The 16,733-nt window shown below is 48.5% G+C and overlaps 1 protein-coding gene across 1 annotated transcript; it reads left to right on the top strand.

Annotated features, from left to right (window-relative positions):
* Positions 1 to 6,068: 6,068 nt before the first annotated feature.
* hdc (histidine decarboxylase) lies at positions 6,069 to 14,187 on the top strand. The gene is made up of 12 exons (XM_030378110.1): positions 6,069 to 8,246; positions 8,384 to 8,556; positions 8,684 to 8,797; positions 9,006 to 9,128; positions 9,565 to 9,702; positions 10,482 to 10,625; positions 10,706 to 10,772; positions 10,969 to 11,131; positions 11,222 to 11,312; positions 11,400 to 11,498; positions 11,689 to 11,790; positions 12,696 to 14,187. Exons 1-12 carry the CDS (start codon positions 8,219 to 8,221, stop codon positions 13,512 to 13,514), a joined length of 2,061 nt encoding a protein of 686 aa, XP_030233970.1. The 5' UTR covers positions 6,069 to 8,218; the 3' UTR covers positions 13,515 to 14,187.
* The last annotated feature ends 2,546 nt before the right edge of the window (positions 14,188 to 16,733 follow it).

The following is a 16,733-nucleotide window of genomic DNA, read 5'->3' as shown; positions in this document are numbered from 1 at the left end:
GCTTGCAGTTTCATTTATCAATCAATTTTATGAACATTTTCTTCTATATTCATTTCTAATCTCGTAATCTCCAGAAACCTTATTATTGTGTACGTGTTGGTAAGTGAAAAGAGATCAATTGAGATGTTAGGGGTTCTTTATAATTAGTCTATCACAAAGTATACTTGCATATTGTCATGGTCCGCCCCTGGTTTTTTCCATTCACCTGCATGCCACCCTGATCTCCCCTAATTAACCCAACCACCTTCACCTGTGCTCCCTCTATATAAATCCTCTCTCCACTAGGGATGGGCAAAATGATTATTTTCCGGGAACTAGTTCTTTCAGTTCAGTTCACTATAACGATTTGTTCGTTTTGATTCGTTCGTTATGTCAGATTACGTAATTTGACAGGGAATCTCACAGGTGTCTGCCCCCCCGCGAGATGGCCCTGAGCATAATTTAAGCCATTTCTATGCTCTACCCCCCGTGAAAATCAACAAGATATACTATATTGTATAACCAAACGTCCCACCAATATTTATACCGCTTGCTTACTCTCTGTATGTCATTCATGGTTTTATATTTATAATTATTATTTTACTTTACATTTAATTCTTCATAATTCAGGCATTACAGAACTTTCATGGTCATAAATAAAAAATACGAACTGCAGTTTAATTTCTTTGTTTGTTCTTGAATTGACGTAGAATGGAGCAAAGGCTCCTGGGATTGGGAAATTAGTTTATCCAATAAACAGATGGAGGTCAAGTCTATTTTCGGAAATGTAGGGGGATATATGAGTGGCCCCACGTCGAATGGTATGACCCAAGATACGTCAGACAGAGAAAGCGCACAAATTCGACGGTACCACCTTGTCATTTGTTTACCCAGGTGCCATGGCAACACCATTGCTACCTCTTATTGGCAGAATCTTTGAGAACGTTGTAGACTCAATCGATATAAGGTCGCGGGGAGACGAAGCTCTGTTCGTTTGTATATTTTATTTACGTGACCATATTTTTGTTTTATGTTAAAAAAAAAGAATCAAAGAACCAGTTCTTCTTGTTTTGGGGAACAAGTTCGTGTCGTTCGGGATTAATTCGTTGTGAACGAATCGGTCGCGACCGACCCATCCCTACTCTCCACTCAGTCTCTGCTAGATCGTCTCTCGTAACTCACAGAGCATTACCACAACTCCAGAACTGTTTCCACAATGCTGATCCGTCCTGTTCCGAACCCTCGCTTGTCTGACCACCCGCCTGTTGTCAAGTCCCTGCCGGCCTGTCTGCTTCCCTGTTTCCTGCTCCTCGTCTGCATGTCTGCCCTCCTGATACCGACCCCTCGCCTGCCCGACTACCCGCCCGCCGACGGAACCCCCAGTCTACCTGATTGCCTGCCGGTCCCCGAACTCTGGCCTGCCCCCGTTTACTCTGCCTGCCTGATCCTGATCATCTGTGCCAACAATATTGTATTATTGTATATTGTAAATTTGGACTGCCCTGTCACCATTGTCAGTCTGTGCACTTGGGTCCTGCCTAACCCCCCCGTTACAGCACAGTCTGGCCAAGAATGGACCCAGCCCAGGCTGACGACCGGATCTCCCGAGTAGAGAGTGCCCTGCACCAGGTGATGTCCGCTATCAAGGCTGCCACGGCACAGAATCAGCGGAACCTGGCGCACGTCCACCAGAAATTGGCGAACACCCAAGTAGGCGCCGCCGCTCCACCTCTCGTCCCTTCGCCCCGTGAGCCCAATGTGGGGATTCCCGAGCGTTATGATGGTGACCCTACTACTTGTAACGCCTTCTTGTGCAACTGCTCCATCATCTTCGCCCTTCAGCCGCTCACCTTCGCCTCCGAAGAAGCCCGGGTGGTTTACACCATCAACCACCTCTCTGGGCGGGCGCGTCTTTGGGGCACAGAGGAGTGGCAGAGAGGGACCCCCACCTGCCGCTCTTTCCAGACCTTCGCCGACGAGCTTGAGGAGTCTTTGGTACCGGACCTCTGGGGGCCGAAGCCGGATAGGAACTGTTGGCCCTTTCCCAGGGAAGCCGCTCACAGACTACGCCATTGATTTCCGTACCAGGGCCCCCATGAGCGACTGGAACCCAGCTGCTCTCCGTGATGTCTTCTTGCGGGGCCTGGCTGGGCACAACGAGGACGAGCTCGTCGCCCGTGATCCACCGTCTACGCTGGAGGGCCTGATCGAGCTCGCCACCCGCCTCGACCACAGTATCCAGGCTCGCAGGAGGGAGAGGCGTTCAGAGGCTCCGTCACGTCCTACCCAGCCACGTAGCCCTCCTCTCCCCAGGTTCCCAGTAACCAGAGGCATACTGGTGAGCTCCGTAGTAGACTCTACCTCTCCCAGAAGACCGAGCCTCTCCGGTGAGCTCCTGCTAACCTCCGGTTCCCCTCCCATAGCCGCCCCCGTCGATTCAGGTGCCGACTAGAGCATCATGGACAGGTCCCTCGCTCTGCGGCTGGGACTCCGGCCAGAGAGACTGCCGTCGTCGATTTCTGCTAGAGCCCTGGATGGGCACGTGCTGGGGATGGTAACTTCTCAGACAAACCCTGTGCACATGCTCCTGCCGGGGGGCCACAGGGAGACCATCCAGTTCCTGCTTCTGCCTACACCCAGCCAGCCTGTCATCTTGGGTTACTCCTGGCTTCGCAGGCACACCACCAACATTGACTGGTCTACTTGTTCCGTCCGGGATTGGGGAGTGACCTGTCAGCAGTCCTGTCTCAGGACGCCTGTTCCTGCCCCAGCCTCGGACATCTCCGGGTTCCCTGCAGCTTACCATTACCTGAGGGAAGCCTTCAATAAGGCTAAGGGTACCTCGTTGCCTCCTAACCGTCCCTACGATTGTGCCATCGATCTGCTTCCGGGCACTTCACCCCCAGTGGGGATGTGCTCCAGTGGGGGCATGCTTCCCGGCCCATCTGCCATCCCGGCATCCAGCAGACCCGGGACTTCCTGCAGCGACGCTTCTGGTGGTCGTCTCTGGGGAAGGATGTCCGGGGCTTCGTCAATGCCTGCCCTGTATGCAACCGGAATAAGACCTCTCGCCGCCCACAAGCCGGCCTCCTGCATCAATTGCCCATCCCCCATCGTCCCTGGTCGCACATCTCCCTGGACTTTGTGTCTGGTCTACCTGCGTCCAAAGGCCACACTGTCGTCCTCACCATCGTCGATCGATTTAGTAAGCTGGCCCATTTCATTCCCCTTGCTAAACTCCCCTCTGCCAGGGAGACTGCGGAACTGGCCCTCCACCACGTCTTCCACCTCCATGGACTGCCTACTGATGTCGTTTCTGATCGGGGGCCCCAATTCACGTCGGTCTTCTGGAGGGAGTTTTACAGCCTAGTTGGGGCTTCCGTCAGCCTGTCTTCCGGCTTCCATCCCCAGTCCAATGGACAGACCGAGAGGGTGAACCAAGATCTGGAGAGCACCCTTCGCTGCCTGGTGAACCGCAATCCGGCTTCCTGGTCCGACCAGCTAGTGTGGGTAGAGTATGCGCATAACACCCTCACCTGCTCATCCACAGGCCCAGGCCCGGAGTGGCTAATCGGGAGGACCGGGACAATTCCCGCTGGGCCGGTCTGACTTTTGGGCTGCGAGGGCCGGTGTTCAATTATCATTTTTATTTATTTTGTGCCGGTGTTCAGTCATGGCACTGACTGGGTATCACGTGTATGCTGTTACCGCTGTCACTGGGCCGTCTCCACTTGCAGCTCTTTTCTTTTGTCATCTGTCATCATATCAGGGAGCTGGCGGTCTTTTTGATCATGTCAATGAAACTGGGACGAGGACGCAGCTTAAGGGCACGCCCACCAACAAGAAACAGACGCAGACGCAGCCTGACGTAACGTCCGTGCACAACGTCCGTGTAAGGAAAATAATAATGCAACATGGAAAATAAAAAGAGCAAGGTGGCGCAGAAAAGCGAGGATTAAAAAGAGAAAAGCCCTGGAGACACATGCAGCCAAATGTGCAAACATCGGCAGCTTTTTCAATCAAACGTGCTCGCGGTCTAAAACGACCAATGAAAGCGATGAAACGGGTACGACAAGATGTTGAACAAAATGCAACTTTACCTGCATCGTTCAAGAGAATTAATTAGCCTATCAAGTCAATGAATTGGTTGGCGTTGTAACATATAGCCTGTCTAACCTCACGTTACATAATTTAAATAATATTATGATGCAACGCCACATAACTGGCCACAAACTTTGTCTTTGTCTTTGTCTCAGATACAAGATGCATCGCCAAGCATCATGAGCCCACAGGTCCAGAGTGTGCAGGTAGGATTGCTCATTAAGAGAATATTATTAGAATTAATATAATGAAGAGTATTGTGTAGACCTAGCCTGGTCCTACCAGACTCGTGCTTCATTTCATTTGCACAGAGAGTCTGGACCTACTCAATTGACAAACGTTAACTCACTTGAAGGCGGGTGTCTGTTGAAGTTTTATCAGCCACCCCTGTTTCCCGACTTAGAGTAGGAGTCCTCCTGTGCCTCTGCACAAGCCCTCATTCGCCACTGCAGACGCACCTGGGACCAAATCCGCGGACCGCCACGCTGCCGCCGCCACCGCTCCACCCGCGACCTCCCCCTTAAGTTGGAGAGTCGCAAACTGGCCCCCAGATTTGTAGGCCCCTTCCCCATCACTCGTGTCATTAACCCAGAGGCGGGACGCCTTCGGCTCCCTAGGTCCATGAGGATCCACCTGACATTCCAGAGTCAAGCCCGTCCAGCAGAGCCCTCTGGCTCCTCCCGTTCCGCCTCCTCCTCCCTCTCTGCTCGTCGACAGCGGACGGGTGTACACTGTCTGGCGCCTCCTTCGTTCCCGCCGCCGTGGACGTGGGGTACCATACCTGGTGGATTGGGAGGGGTACGGTCCGGAGGAGCACTCCTGGATCCCGGCTCGCTTCATCGTGGACGCGCGTCTCATCTCTGTCTTCCACCGGTCCCACCCTGACCAACCTGCCCCGTCCTCTCGTCTGCCCGCTACGGTTCCATCTGCGGGTGGTTCTTCTGACCTCCCGAGGAGAAGGCACTCGGATGTCGCGTCCACCTCGTCTACGGAGGACGCAATCTCCAATGCCTCGGAGGAATTCTAACCCTCCTCCGGGCCCCCTCCACCCTCCCTGTTCGATCTAGGACGTCTGGAGCCGTCCCTTGCCGGGGGGGGTACTGTCATGGTCCGCCCCTGGATTTCCCATTCACCTGCCTGCCACCGTGATCTCCTCTAATTAACCCAACCACCTTCACCTGTGCTCCCTCGATATAAATCCTCTCTCCACTCAGCCTCTACCAGATCATCTCTCGTTACTCAAAGAGCTTTCCCGCAACTCCAGAACTGTTTCTACAACGCTGATCCTGCCTGTTCCCGAAGCCTCGCCTGTCTGACCACCCGCCTGTTGACGAGTCCCTGCCGGCCTGCCTGCTTCCCTGTTTCCTGCTCCTCGCCTGCCTGTCTGCCCTCCTGATACCGACCCCTCGCCTGCCCAACTAGCTGCCCGCCGACGAAACTCCCAGTCTACCTGATTGCCTGTCGGTCCCCGATCTCTGGCCTGCCCCCGTTTACTCTGCCTGCCCGATCCTGATCATCTGTAGCCTGGTTCTACCAGACTCTCGTACTTCACTTCATTTCATTTCATTTGTACAGAGAGTCTGGACCTAATCAATTGACAAACATTAACTCACTTGAAGGTGGGTGTCTGTTGAAGTTTAAAATGATTGGATCTGCCCAGTGCCACTCTGGATCTGCCATAACCAATCGCTAACGTTTGGTTGTGACGTATGTCATGCGCCGGGAATCACGCGCAGGTTGTACACAAACCAAACACCTTGCGCGTCAGCATGAAAATGTCCGTCAACGACAGCTGCAGGTTTTGTTCGTCGAATTTAATTTATCAGGGAAAAATTGCACATTGTAAATCAACTACCGACCTACAACAACAACTCAAACTGGCGTACGACTTTATCGTCATTGTTCTCAGACACGCCCTCTGTTCGCTGATTGGTGGCCGCTGTGGCGGCACCAGAAAACCAAATTACATACAGCAGGTCCAGACCTAGTACTGAAGGGAAATTCAAATTGAGCGGAAGGGCGGGCGGAGCCAGGCTAGATCATCTGTGCCAACAATAAACCTTTGGACTGCCCTGTCACCGTTGTCAGTCTGTGCACTTGGGTCCTGCCTAACCCCCCCGTTACACATATATCCAGCAGTTATTATTATTGAGACATTATCAATATTTTATTCATATTGTATCTCAACAAAAGCATCAAAACAGAAGCTGCGATGAAACAGAACTGACTTTGATGCCATGTGATGCGTCCACACTTAAACTTCCATTAAAGAGCAGCCATACTGCAATTACCAAAAGCCGCTTTCATCAGCCTCGGCACGGCCGTCAGCAAGGATGGGCAGAACTCAATGGTCCCATTGTCTTCTGCTTTATTTCCCATCGCAAACATCGTTTTTTCAGTAGCCGTGCTGTTTGTGTGATCAGACTTGCAAATGTTTGAAGTCATTGGTTTGTGTTGTCATCTTTCTTTGAGAAGGATCAAAAGATACATAAGGTCCTTTACATCAATCCGAAGAGCCACAACGCTAAGGTTGGCTCTCTGGATTCAGTAATTTGCCCTCAGATTTGGATAACATTGTACAGCAGTAGCTAGGGAGACTAGAAGAAAAAGGTTATTTAAATGTGAATGTAAATATTTGGAGAGATTTGGCAGTCCAATCTTTTTTATAGTTCGAAACAATTGAGTATCTTTCTTAAAAAGTTATTTTCCCAGACTTAAGGTCTAAGGTCTTCATTTTTTTAATGTTATTAGCTAGTGATTTATAAATAGGTTGGAGCACATAACCTAATCTGACCATTTATTTGAATCCATAATATCTGCAATTGTTCCTCTAATGATATTTGTCGGCTGCATAATAAGGCGTGGTGATCATCCCTTCGAGCGTGTTTGCTTTAGTCCACCGTTCGCGTCATCCTGCGGTCCGTCTGCGTAAACCCAAGTCCTTCTGAGCACAATGCACAGCAAACATCCAGGAATGTGAACCCGCCAGGTGCTGCTTCATCTTTTGTCCGGGCCTGAAAGGAGATTTGAAATCTGCCTTACGTAGCTTATCCCCTCCTCATCCTGTTCCTCTCCACTCAGGACGGACTCATTCATTCATTGTGCTTTTTGTGTTTGTTTTTAATCATTGTCCACTGCAAACATCCTCGGTAGCACTCCGCTGCTGTGGCCCAATACACCCCAGGAAACAATAGATATGCAATACCAATGTTTGTTGTATCAAAACGGTTTCACCAGCGCAATTGCTTTGTCCCATAGAGCTGTTCATTTTTAGTTACAATAGCCTACTATTTTATCCACTATGCAATAGGCCTATGCATGCTGTGAAAACACCTGCACCTCAAGGAACATGGAAATGACACAAGACATGGTCACACATTTGAGCTATTTGTGAGGAGGATCAATCAGGCATATGATTATGTTCAATGGGCATAATTAACAGGCCAGACGTTGGGATTATTCAAACATCCTTTCTACAGCGTTTCTTTATACGAACGCAGACCATTATGCCCATTTTGTATTACAGTTTAGTAAACAGACAACGATATTCACATTTTCACATTTAATAATTACAAAATTGATGTTAGTAGGCCTACAGAATAACAAAAAGTTTCAAATGAATAGTGACACTGCATTAGTCTGAACAATGTGTGGGATAATTCAGGTTTTAACGTTTGTTCTTTGGCCTCAAGAGGTTTATTGAATGCCATATTCCTTGATCAGTCACTCAAGTTAAAATATATAGTAAATATATATATATATATAGATACATATATCACTTATGTAGGTTTGTTAAAATGTAAATTAAAAAGTTATGTAGACCTATATTTGTTGTTTTGACATTTCTTTTGCACTATTTACAATACGCCTACAGAAGGGAGAAGGTTTCTATTTGTTAAAAAAAGACAGAAGATAAAAGCATGAACATTATAGATAGAAAAAAAAAAGGAAATTGATAGATGTTTTTTTGAAGGCTTCCATGCGTCACTCAGCGAGGGCGTGCCCTCCATAGTGGGGTATATCAAGCCGGGATCCACAGCATCCAATCATCCAATCCATCAGCGTCACCGCAGACCCCTACCTCCACCTTGCATCTCCTCGTCTGTTTGTGGACAGAACTCAGGCACTCACTCGCACAATGGACGCAGAGGAATACAACCGTAGAGGTAGAATTCCGTTTAATTCCAATGCGATTGACCTCTTCACAGGCCTAAATGTACCGTTGCAATGTAGAACCACTTTTAAAGTTCTGAAAAGGTAACAACGTTTGAATTGTATTTAACGTGTCTGTTTTTCCAAATAGCGAAAGAGTTAGTGGACTACATCACGGAGTACCTGGGCTCCATCAGAGACAGGAAGGTGATCCCGGAGGTGAAGCCGGGGTACATGAGGGAGCTGCTCCCCGACTGTGCGCCCTCCGAGCCGGACAGCTGGGACTCGATCTTCAAGGACATCGAGCGTGTCATCATGCCCGGGGTTCGAACCTTCACTCAAAGTCGCTGTCTCTTTTAATTAAAAGAGCCGCTCACTCAATTGAATGTTAATTGAATGTTAATTGGTGTTAAAGCGCTTGAGTAAATTTCCTTCTTCTGCTGTTCCTCAGGTGGTTCATTGGCAGAGTCCCCACATGCACGCCTACTATCCGAGCCTGACGTCGTGGCCCTCCATGCTGGGGGACATGCTGGCGGACGCCATAAACTGTATCGGCTTCACCTGGGTATGTAACGCTATACAAGCGCAACACCATGTTTTTTCCACATTTTTGTCATACAGGCTATTGGTTTCTATTCGTCAATTTATTAATTATCAATAATTAATTTGGCACCATTCAACCCGTGTTATGTTCTAATACATACAATCATGCAATCAAACAATCAACAGTAGGAAATACTGACCTTTACAATGTGTGTGTTGCCTTTGTACAGGCCTCCAGTCCTGCGTGCACAGAGCTGGAGATGAATGTGATGGACTGGCTGTGCAAAGCCCTCGGGCTTCCCCCCTTCTTCCTCCACCACCACCCGGACAGCGTGGGGGGGGGCATCATCCAGGTATCGTACACGCACACGCACGCGCCACGCCCACATGCACACGCCACATATTCTACTGTAGGCTGTGAGTTGTGAGCTGGTTAACCTAGCGATTGTTAATTCTTGGCACTTGGTTCTATGAACATCTTTACTGTACTGACAGTGATATATTGTTTCTCTTTCTTCTGACAAATGTACTTATGTCGCTTTGGATAAAAGCATCTGCTAAATAATAATCAAAAATGTAAGCGTAGCTAACATAAGATGTAACATATAGCCTGTTTTAAAGTAACACATTACAAAAAGCTGCTGAGAAGTCTGAAGCGAGATGCATTGGCCTTATTTTCCGTTCAGTTCCTCCACTCAGTTAGCATTTAGCTCCCAGATGAAGCCAAGGTGGCTGCTAGGTGAACGACCACACTGACTCTTCTCCGCTTCTCCGGTCCCCTGTGTTCAGAGCACGGTGAGTGAGAGCACCTTGGTGGCTCTGCTGGCGGCCAGGAGAGACCGGCTGCTACAGCTCCAAGCTGAGGTGGATCAGCCTGTGGACGACTCAGTGCTCAACTCACGGCTGGTGGCGTACGCCTCTGACCAGGTCAGTGCTGACTCACTATGTTATGATACTATATAACATCATAGCATAGTAGTGCATAGCATAGTGTGAGTATAAACGGCTGTGCTGTGTCGTGTTCTTTTGGAAAAAGTCTGCCGAGTCAGGATCGCTTTAACTCACTTTATTTGGTAAAGTTTTGGACTAGTCTTTATGAAGCAAAAGGAGGGGAATTGTATAGACACATGTGGTGATACACTTAGTAGGGCATTCTGAAGGATTACCTGGAGCGTTCTGCCCCCTGCGCTATGTGTTGTGACTTATCTACTGGGCAGGCATGGACTCAGTTATGCGCTCTGATTGGCTAAGCATGGTGCTGCCTCCTGGATACCCGTGTGTGTCTCTAGATGCTGCTCTCTTGTGGCTACGTTGGCATTGCAACTTTGTTTGTGGCTATGTGCGGGAATTACACTTGTTTTTGTGGCCTTGAGCTTCTGGGTCTCTCGAACACCTGGGCCACTCGTATCTCTACAATTGGTACATGAATGAATTCTTCTTGGTTGGGCCGGACGCCTCTCTAGGATGGGAAAGAAGCCTCTCTAGTCGCCAAGGACATACAGTATGTGGCGTGTTGGTATGAATGTGTGAATTATGTTACAGCTGTGATACGTGTGTATGAACGACATTGGATACTCTGAGTATGAATGACTCTTGTGCTGTAATACAGTGAGTATGAACGACTCTTCTGTGATATACATGAGTATGAACGACTCTTCTGTGATACGAGAGTATGAACGGCTGTGCTGTGATACGTGTCTCTGCAGGCCCACTCGTCCGTGGAGAAGGCGGGGCTGATCTCTCTGGTGAAGATTAGATTTCTGCCGACGGATGAAAATTTTTCTTTGAGAGGGGAAACATTGAAAGAAGCCATTGAAGAAGACCGGAAGTTGGGACTTGTCCCCTTCCTGGTACGTACTGACCGCCTGCTGAATCTATTATCACTTAATAAAGGACTAGATTGGCCTGAGTCTTCTCCTCTGTGGAACAGGTGTGCGCCACATTGGGAACCACGGGAGTGTGTGCCTTTGACAACCTCTATGAGTTGGGGCCTGTCTGTAAGTTCTCATTTTAGAATGTGTATTAACCCAGACAACACACAGCCGCAACACATTAACCTTAAAACCCTGCTTAATGTGAGCATGTGATATGGATGCTCAGGTTCAACCGATTGATGTGCTAACAGCGTGTGTACGTCTGTGTACCGTGGGTTCTGTGTGTCGATGGTTCTGCGTTATGGGTTCTGCTTGGCAGGCGCGGAGGAGGGCCTGTGGCTCCACGTCGACGCTGCATACGCGGGCACCGCCTACTTCTGCACCGAGCTGCGCTGGTCTCTGAAAGGCATCGAGTTCGCTAACTCGTTTGTTTTCAACCCTTCCAAGTGGATGATGGTTCACTTCGACTGCACAGCCTTCTGGTGAGTCAGCTCAAAAACTTGCAGACATGAAATTTGTATAAATTCCCATTGAAAGGGTGAAGCTCATTGCCCCCGTCCTGATTGGTTTAGGGTGAAGGACAAGGTGAAGCTCCAGCAGACCTTCAGTGTTGACCCAGTCTACCTCAGGCATGAGAACTCCCAGGCCGCCACCGACTTCATGGTACGAAGCCCATGTCCCCCCGACCCACTCCAGAATCCAGCCCCCATTTTGTGCTATCTTGTTGAATGGCGGTTTCTTATTTTACAGCACTGGCAGATTCCACTAAGCCGGCGATTCCGTTCCCTCAAGCTCTGGTTCGTCATGCGATCCTTCGGCGTGAACAACCTGCAGGCTCATGTCAGACATGTATGTTGTATTGTTTTAAAGTATTTTCTTTCGTTTTTTTGGGGTTAAAAAAGTAAATTCAATTTTATTTGTATAGTCCTTAATCACATATACAGTCTCAAAGGGATTAACACACCACATATTTATAAACCAATAGAAGCAATGCTAGAGGGTGTGATGTTTCAGGATCTGTTTGTTTCTCTGGATTCAGGGCATCGAGATGGCGAAGCTGCTAGAATCTCAAATCCGGAAGGATCCTCACTTTGAGATCCCTGCTCAGAGGCATCTGGGCCTGGTTGTCTTTGCTCTGACGGTATTTAAAACAGTTCACTGTGCATTAAAACGGATGTATTTTGATTTTAACTTTGAGTTTGAGTTGTTAAAAACATCTAAATTGTTGCGTACAAATGGTTTTGTTTGTAACAAATTTAGCTTGAAAATGGCAATATATTGCATATCATATGTCATATTCTAGATTGTTATTCACATTTGAAATTCGGTTTCATTTCATTTTTTTTTTCAAGCCCTTAATCGACAATGTGCTGATCGCTGCACGATAATGGAATATCGCATAGTGATATTTTGCCTTTCTGCGATACGTATTGCGATATGACAATGGATTCATTGCATTGTCATAGTGCAATACAAAGATAGATTATTTATTATCATTGTAAAATTACTGGTAGTGAAGTATCCGGCAATGAAGTATCCTGTAGTGAAGTATCCGGTAGTGAAGTATCCAGTAATGAAGTATCCGGAAGTATGCGGTAGTGAAGTCTCCGGTAGTGAAGTCTCCGGTAGTGAAGTATCCGGCAGTGAAGTATCCGGCAGTGAAGTATCCGGCAGTGAAGTATCCGGCAGTGAAGTATCCGGTAGTGAAGTATCCGGTAGTGAAGTATCCACTAGTGAAGTTTCCGGTAGTGAAGTTTCCAGTAGTGAAGTTTCCAGTAGTGAAGTTTCCAGTAGTGAAGTCTCCAGTAGTAAGATATCCGGTAGTGAAGTATCCGGTAGTGAAGTATCCGGCAGTGAAGTATCCGGCAGTGAAGTATCCGGCAGTGAAGTATCCGGCAGTGAGGTATCCGGCAGTGAGGTATCCGGCAGTGAGGTATCCGGCAGTGAGGTATCCGGCAGTGAGGTATCCGGCAGTGAGGTATCCGGCAGTGAGGTATCCGGTAGTGAGGTATCCGGTAGTGAAGTATCCAGTGTCCTTCTCTTCAGGGAGGGAACGCGGTGACTCAGGAGCTGCTGCGGCGGCTCACCGCCTCCCGCACCATGTACCTCATCCCCGCAGACATCCACACCAAGCGCATCATCCGCTTCACCGTCACCTCGCAGTCCACCACGGCCGAGGACGTCCTCTCCGACTGGGCCACCATCTCCAGGACGGCCTCCGCTCTCCTCGCAGAGCTCAACCCTCCTCAGACCGGCCCAGAGGACCCGCCAGCCGCGGAGGACGAGGTGCTGAGCGTCCTCTCCCGGGCCGACAGTGTGGAGACCGGGGAGACGCGCTCTGAGAGGACGGGGGGCCCGGCGGTGCCGCTGGACAAGGCCCAAGTGGAGCTGTGGATTGACAAGGCCTGGAGCCGGCCCCGCAGGCCCATGCGGTCACTCAGCTGCAGCAGCGCGCCGCTGCCCCACGCCTTCACCGCACCCTGGTCCAGGTTCGACTTTGAGGCGGCGCCCGGTCCTGCAGACCCCATCATTGTTCCTCCTCTGGGCGATGCCAAGACGCGGCCCCCGCCTCCGTCCGCAGGGGCAGATCAGCTGAGTAACATTCCGGAGGTGCCCCAAGACCTCCTGGGTAAACGGGTCCTCAAAAAGCTGACCAAGTACTACAGCGTGCCCAGCTTCTGTAACCCGTGGGTGCCCTGCAGCCGGTACCAGCCCTGCTGCCCCCTCAGTGTTCAGCTCAACCCCTGCCTCCTGGCCTCCGCGTGCAAAACCCCGAGCTGCGTGTGTTCCCATTCAGCGGGCGGCGCAGCTACCTCCACCTCCTCTGCCCCCCTGGACGCTTCCACCCAACAGGATCTACTGTAACAACCCTACAGGATCTACTGTAACCACACCACACCCTACAGGATCTACTGTAACCACACCACACCCTAGAAGATCTACTGTACCCACACCACACCCTACAGGATCTACTGTAACCACACCACACCCTACAGGATCTACTGTAACCACACCACACCCTAGAAGATCTACTGTACCCACTCCACACCCTACAGGATCTACTGTAACCACACCACACCCTAGAAGATCTACTGTACCCACTCCACACCCTACAGGATCTACTGTACCCACGCCACACCCTACAGGATCTACTGTACCCACACCACACCCTACAGGATCTACTGTACCCACACCACACCCTACAGGATCTACTGTAACGACACCACACCCTACAGGATCTACTGTACCCACACCACACCCTACAGGATCTACAGTAATGACACCACACCCTACAGGATCTACTGTACCCACACCACACCCTACAGGATCTACTGTAACGACACCACACCCTACAAGATCTACAGGATGTACTGTAACGACACCACACCCTACAGGATCTTCTGTGACGAAACCAGTGGTGTAGTCTACGTGATACGCAGGTATACGCCGTATACCCACTAGGAACGCACCAGGATTTGCGTATACCCACTTAAAAATGTGCACGGATACGTATCAATCGTCTTGTGACAGATCTTTCACTTCTGTGTTTATTTTTCGCAAATACCGGTTGGGTATCACTGCAATAAAATACTTTAAGCAGGGGAAGTTATCTCCTACATTCACCATTCATAAAATTCCCCCTGCGCGCTCGCGCTCTGCCCTGTCTCTGTTACGAAGCGCGAAGCTGCCCCTGCATCTCTGCACGTTAGTTGGCGGGCCGAGCCCCTCCTGCTCGTGTGTGTGTGCGTGCGTGCGCGCGGGCGCGTGCGTGTGTGTGTGTCCAGTCCTCCCATATTAATGTGTAAACCACATAATAAGTAGTCAACAGAAGACAATGTTTTAATCCCACTTTATATCTCCTTGTTACTTTTAGATGAGAACCCCCTGGCCAGCCTTTCAGACTGGGTGTCAAGCTAGGGAATTTAAAAAAACTTGGTTAGAGTGGAGGGAAAAAAAGTTAGCTAAATGTCAGCCAACATACAGTTGGTATACACAATTGAAATTCATAATGTTAATCACTATGCAAATGAGAGTATAGCTAATTCATGGTCATTTTTAAGGTGCAGTAATTTCACACTTTTACACAATTCAATTACTGTATGGTATGTTAGATAACAACAGTACGAGCTCAAATTAGAGCAATTGAAAGAGTGAAACATTAGTCTCCTGTCATCTCCTTCTCATGCAATGGTTAGCCATGGTTGTAAACAGTTCATTAAATTATTTTGAGTAGATTTTGTCCTTGTTTAGCATGTGCTATTGCTACTATAGACATTCAAAGGACAACTTTTCATTTTTGTGTTCTATTTGTTTATACTGTTATTAAAACTGATAAACCTACTCAGCTTTCCATGATTGTTGATAATCGTTATACTAAAAATCAGCGGGTTGTAGACCCCTGCGTTGGTGAGTGTGGTGCGACACCCCATAAGCGCCACACAAGTACACGTACCGGTGGGACGGGTAGTACAAGGCTGGGAGGGAATCATCACAGTATACCCACTACAATAAAATAGACTACACCACTGGACGAAACCACACCCTACAGGAACTACTGTAACCCAACCACACCCTACAGGATCTACCGGATCTACTGTAACGACCCTACAGGATCTACTGTAACCAAACCCTACAGGATCTACTGTAACGACCACACAGGATCTACTGTAACGACCCTACAGGATCTACTGTAACGACCACACAGGATCTACTGTAACGACCACACACCTACAGGATCTACTGTAACGACCACACAGGATCTACTGTAACGACCACACACCCACAGGATCTACTGTAACGACCCTACAGGATCTACTGTAACGACCACACAGGATCTACTGTAACGACCACACACCTACAGGATCTACAGAATCTACTGTAATGACCTTAGATCCTACAGGATCTACTGTAAAGACCGAGTGTACCTCAACATCCAGACGCTTCGTGAAACAGGACTGTCACACAGCAGATATTTACAGTCATTCATGTTTCAGACAATTCACTTTACTACTATTTTTTTTAATTATTATTTCCAAAACTCTTTTCATAAGGTCATTTGAAGCATGATTAATATTGATATGTGTCCCATAATGCTCTAGAAAGCAAACCTATTGATTGCCGACACGTTCCTCATTGAATCACATAACACACTATAGTTAATCAGGCTGCCCCCAACCCCCCCCTATCTGAGCTGTACAGCCGTGAAGTGATCAGGAAAGCCGACCTGATCACAGAGGACCCCTCTCACCCCCTCCATCACACCTTCCAGCTGCTACCATCAGGCAGGCGTTTCAATGGACCACTGACCCATAAAAACACCTACAAAAATATCCTTCATCCCCTCTGCAATAGCCCTACTGAACAGCACCAAATGAAGACCACAGTCAGCTGAAACCTCAACACCCATCTCTTGTCTCGTCTTTTATGTCTCTGTGAATGTTTATTTGTGACTGGAGCCATGTCAAAGAAAATTTCCTGTAACCCTTGTACAACAATAAAGACAATAAAGTCTTATCTTATCTCATCAACTGCTATTCCGCCTGCAAACAGTTCTGCCGTGTTGCCCGCAGTGAAAGGTCAGAGCCTGATTCTCCCCTCTGTGATGCTGTTGAAGATGTCCTGAGTCATGGGGACATAGCCCTCACTGCTCTCCAAGTAGTACAGGGGGTCTGTGATGACCCCGGGGTGGAATCCCTCTTCCATTAGCCCACGCTTAATTTTCTTATGGTTTCCGTTCACCGTCAATGCATCCTTATAACAATTTTCAATAATTTTAGGCATGTAAATGAATTTTAGATTGTTTTGATTTTATAAATATCTTTGCATTAGATTGCAGCAATGTTTGGTTATGGTTATGTTTGTTAGCTATCATTGAAGCACAGGAGTTGTCCTATACTAGAACTCCAAACAGGAACCAGGAAAACATTCACGATAAATAATGTAATTGTAGGCTCATGTCTTAGCCGCAACTAGGAACTTTGATCACAGCAGAATAAACAGTTCAACAGGAATAGGTCGTTGCTATTGAGTAGAGTGGTTTATTTGGATGCATCTCAAGAACAAACATAATTATATAAATATAAA

Source organism: Gadus morhua, chromosome 14 (assembly GCF_902167405.1).
Source record: "Gadus morhua chromosome 14, gadMor3.0, whole genome shotgun sequence".
Taxonomy (NCBI): Eukaryota; Metazoa; Chordata; class Actinopteri; order Gadiformes; family Gadidae; genus Gadus; species Gadus morhua.
The sequence above is the reverse complement of the archived record's forward strand: the minus strand, read 5'-3'. Positions and strand labels throughout refer to the sequence as shown.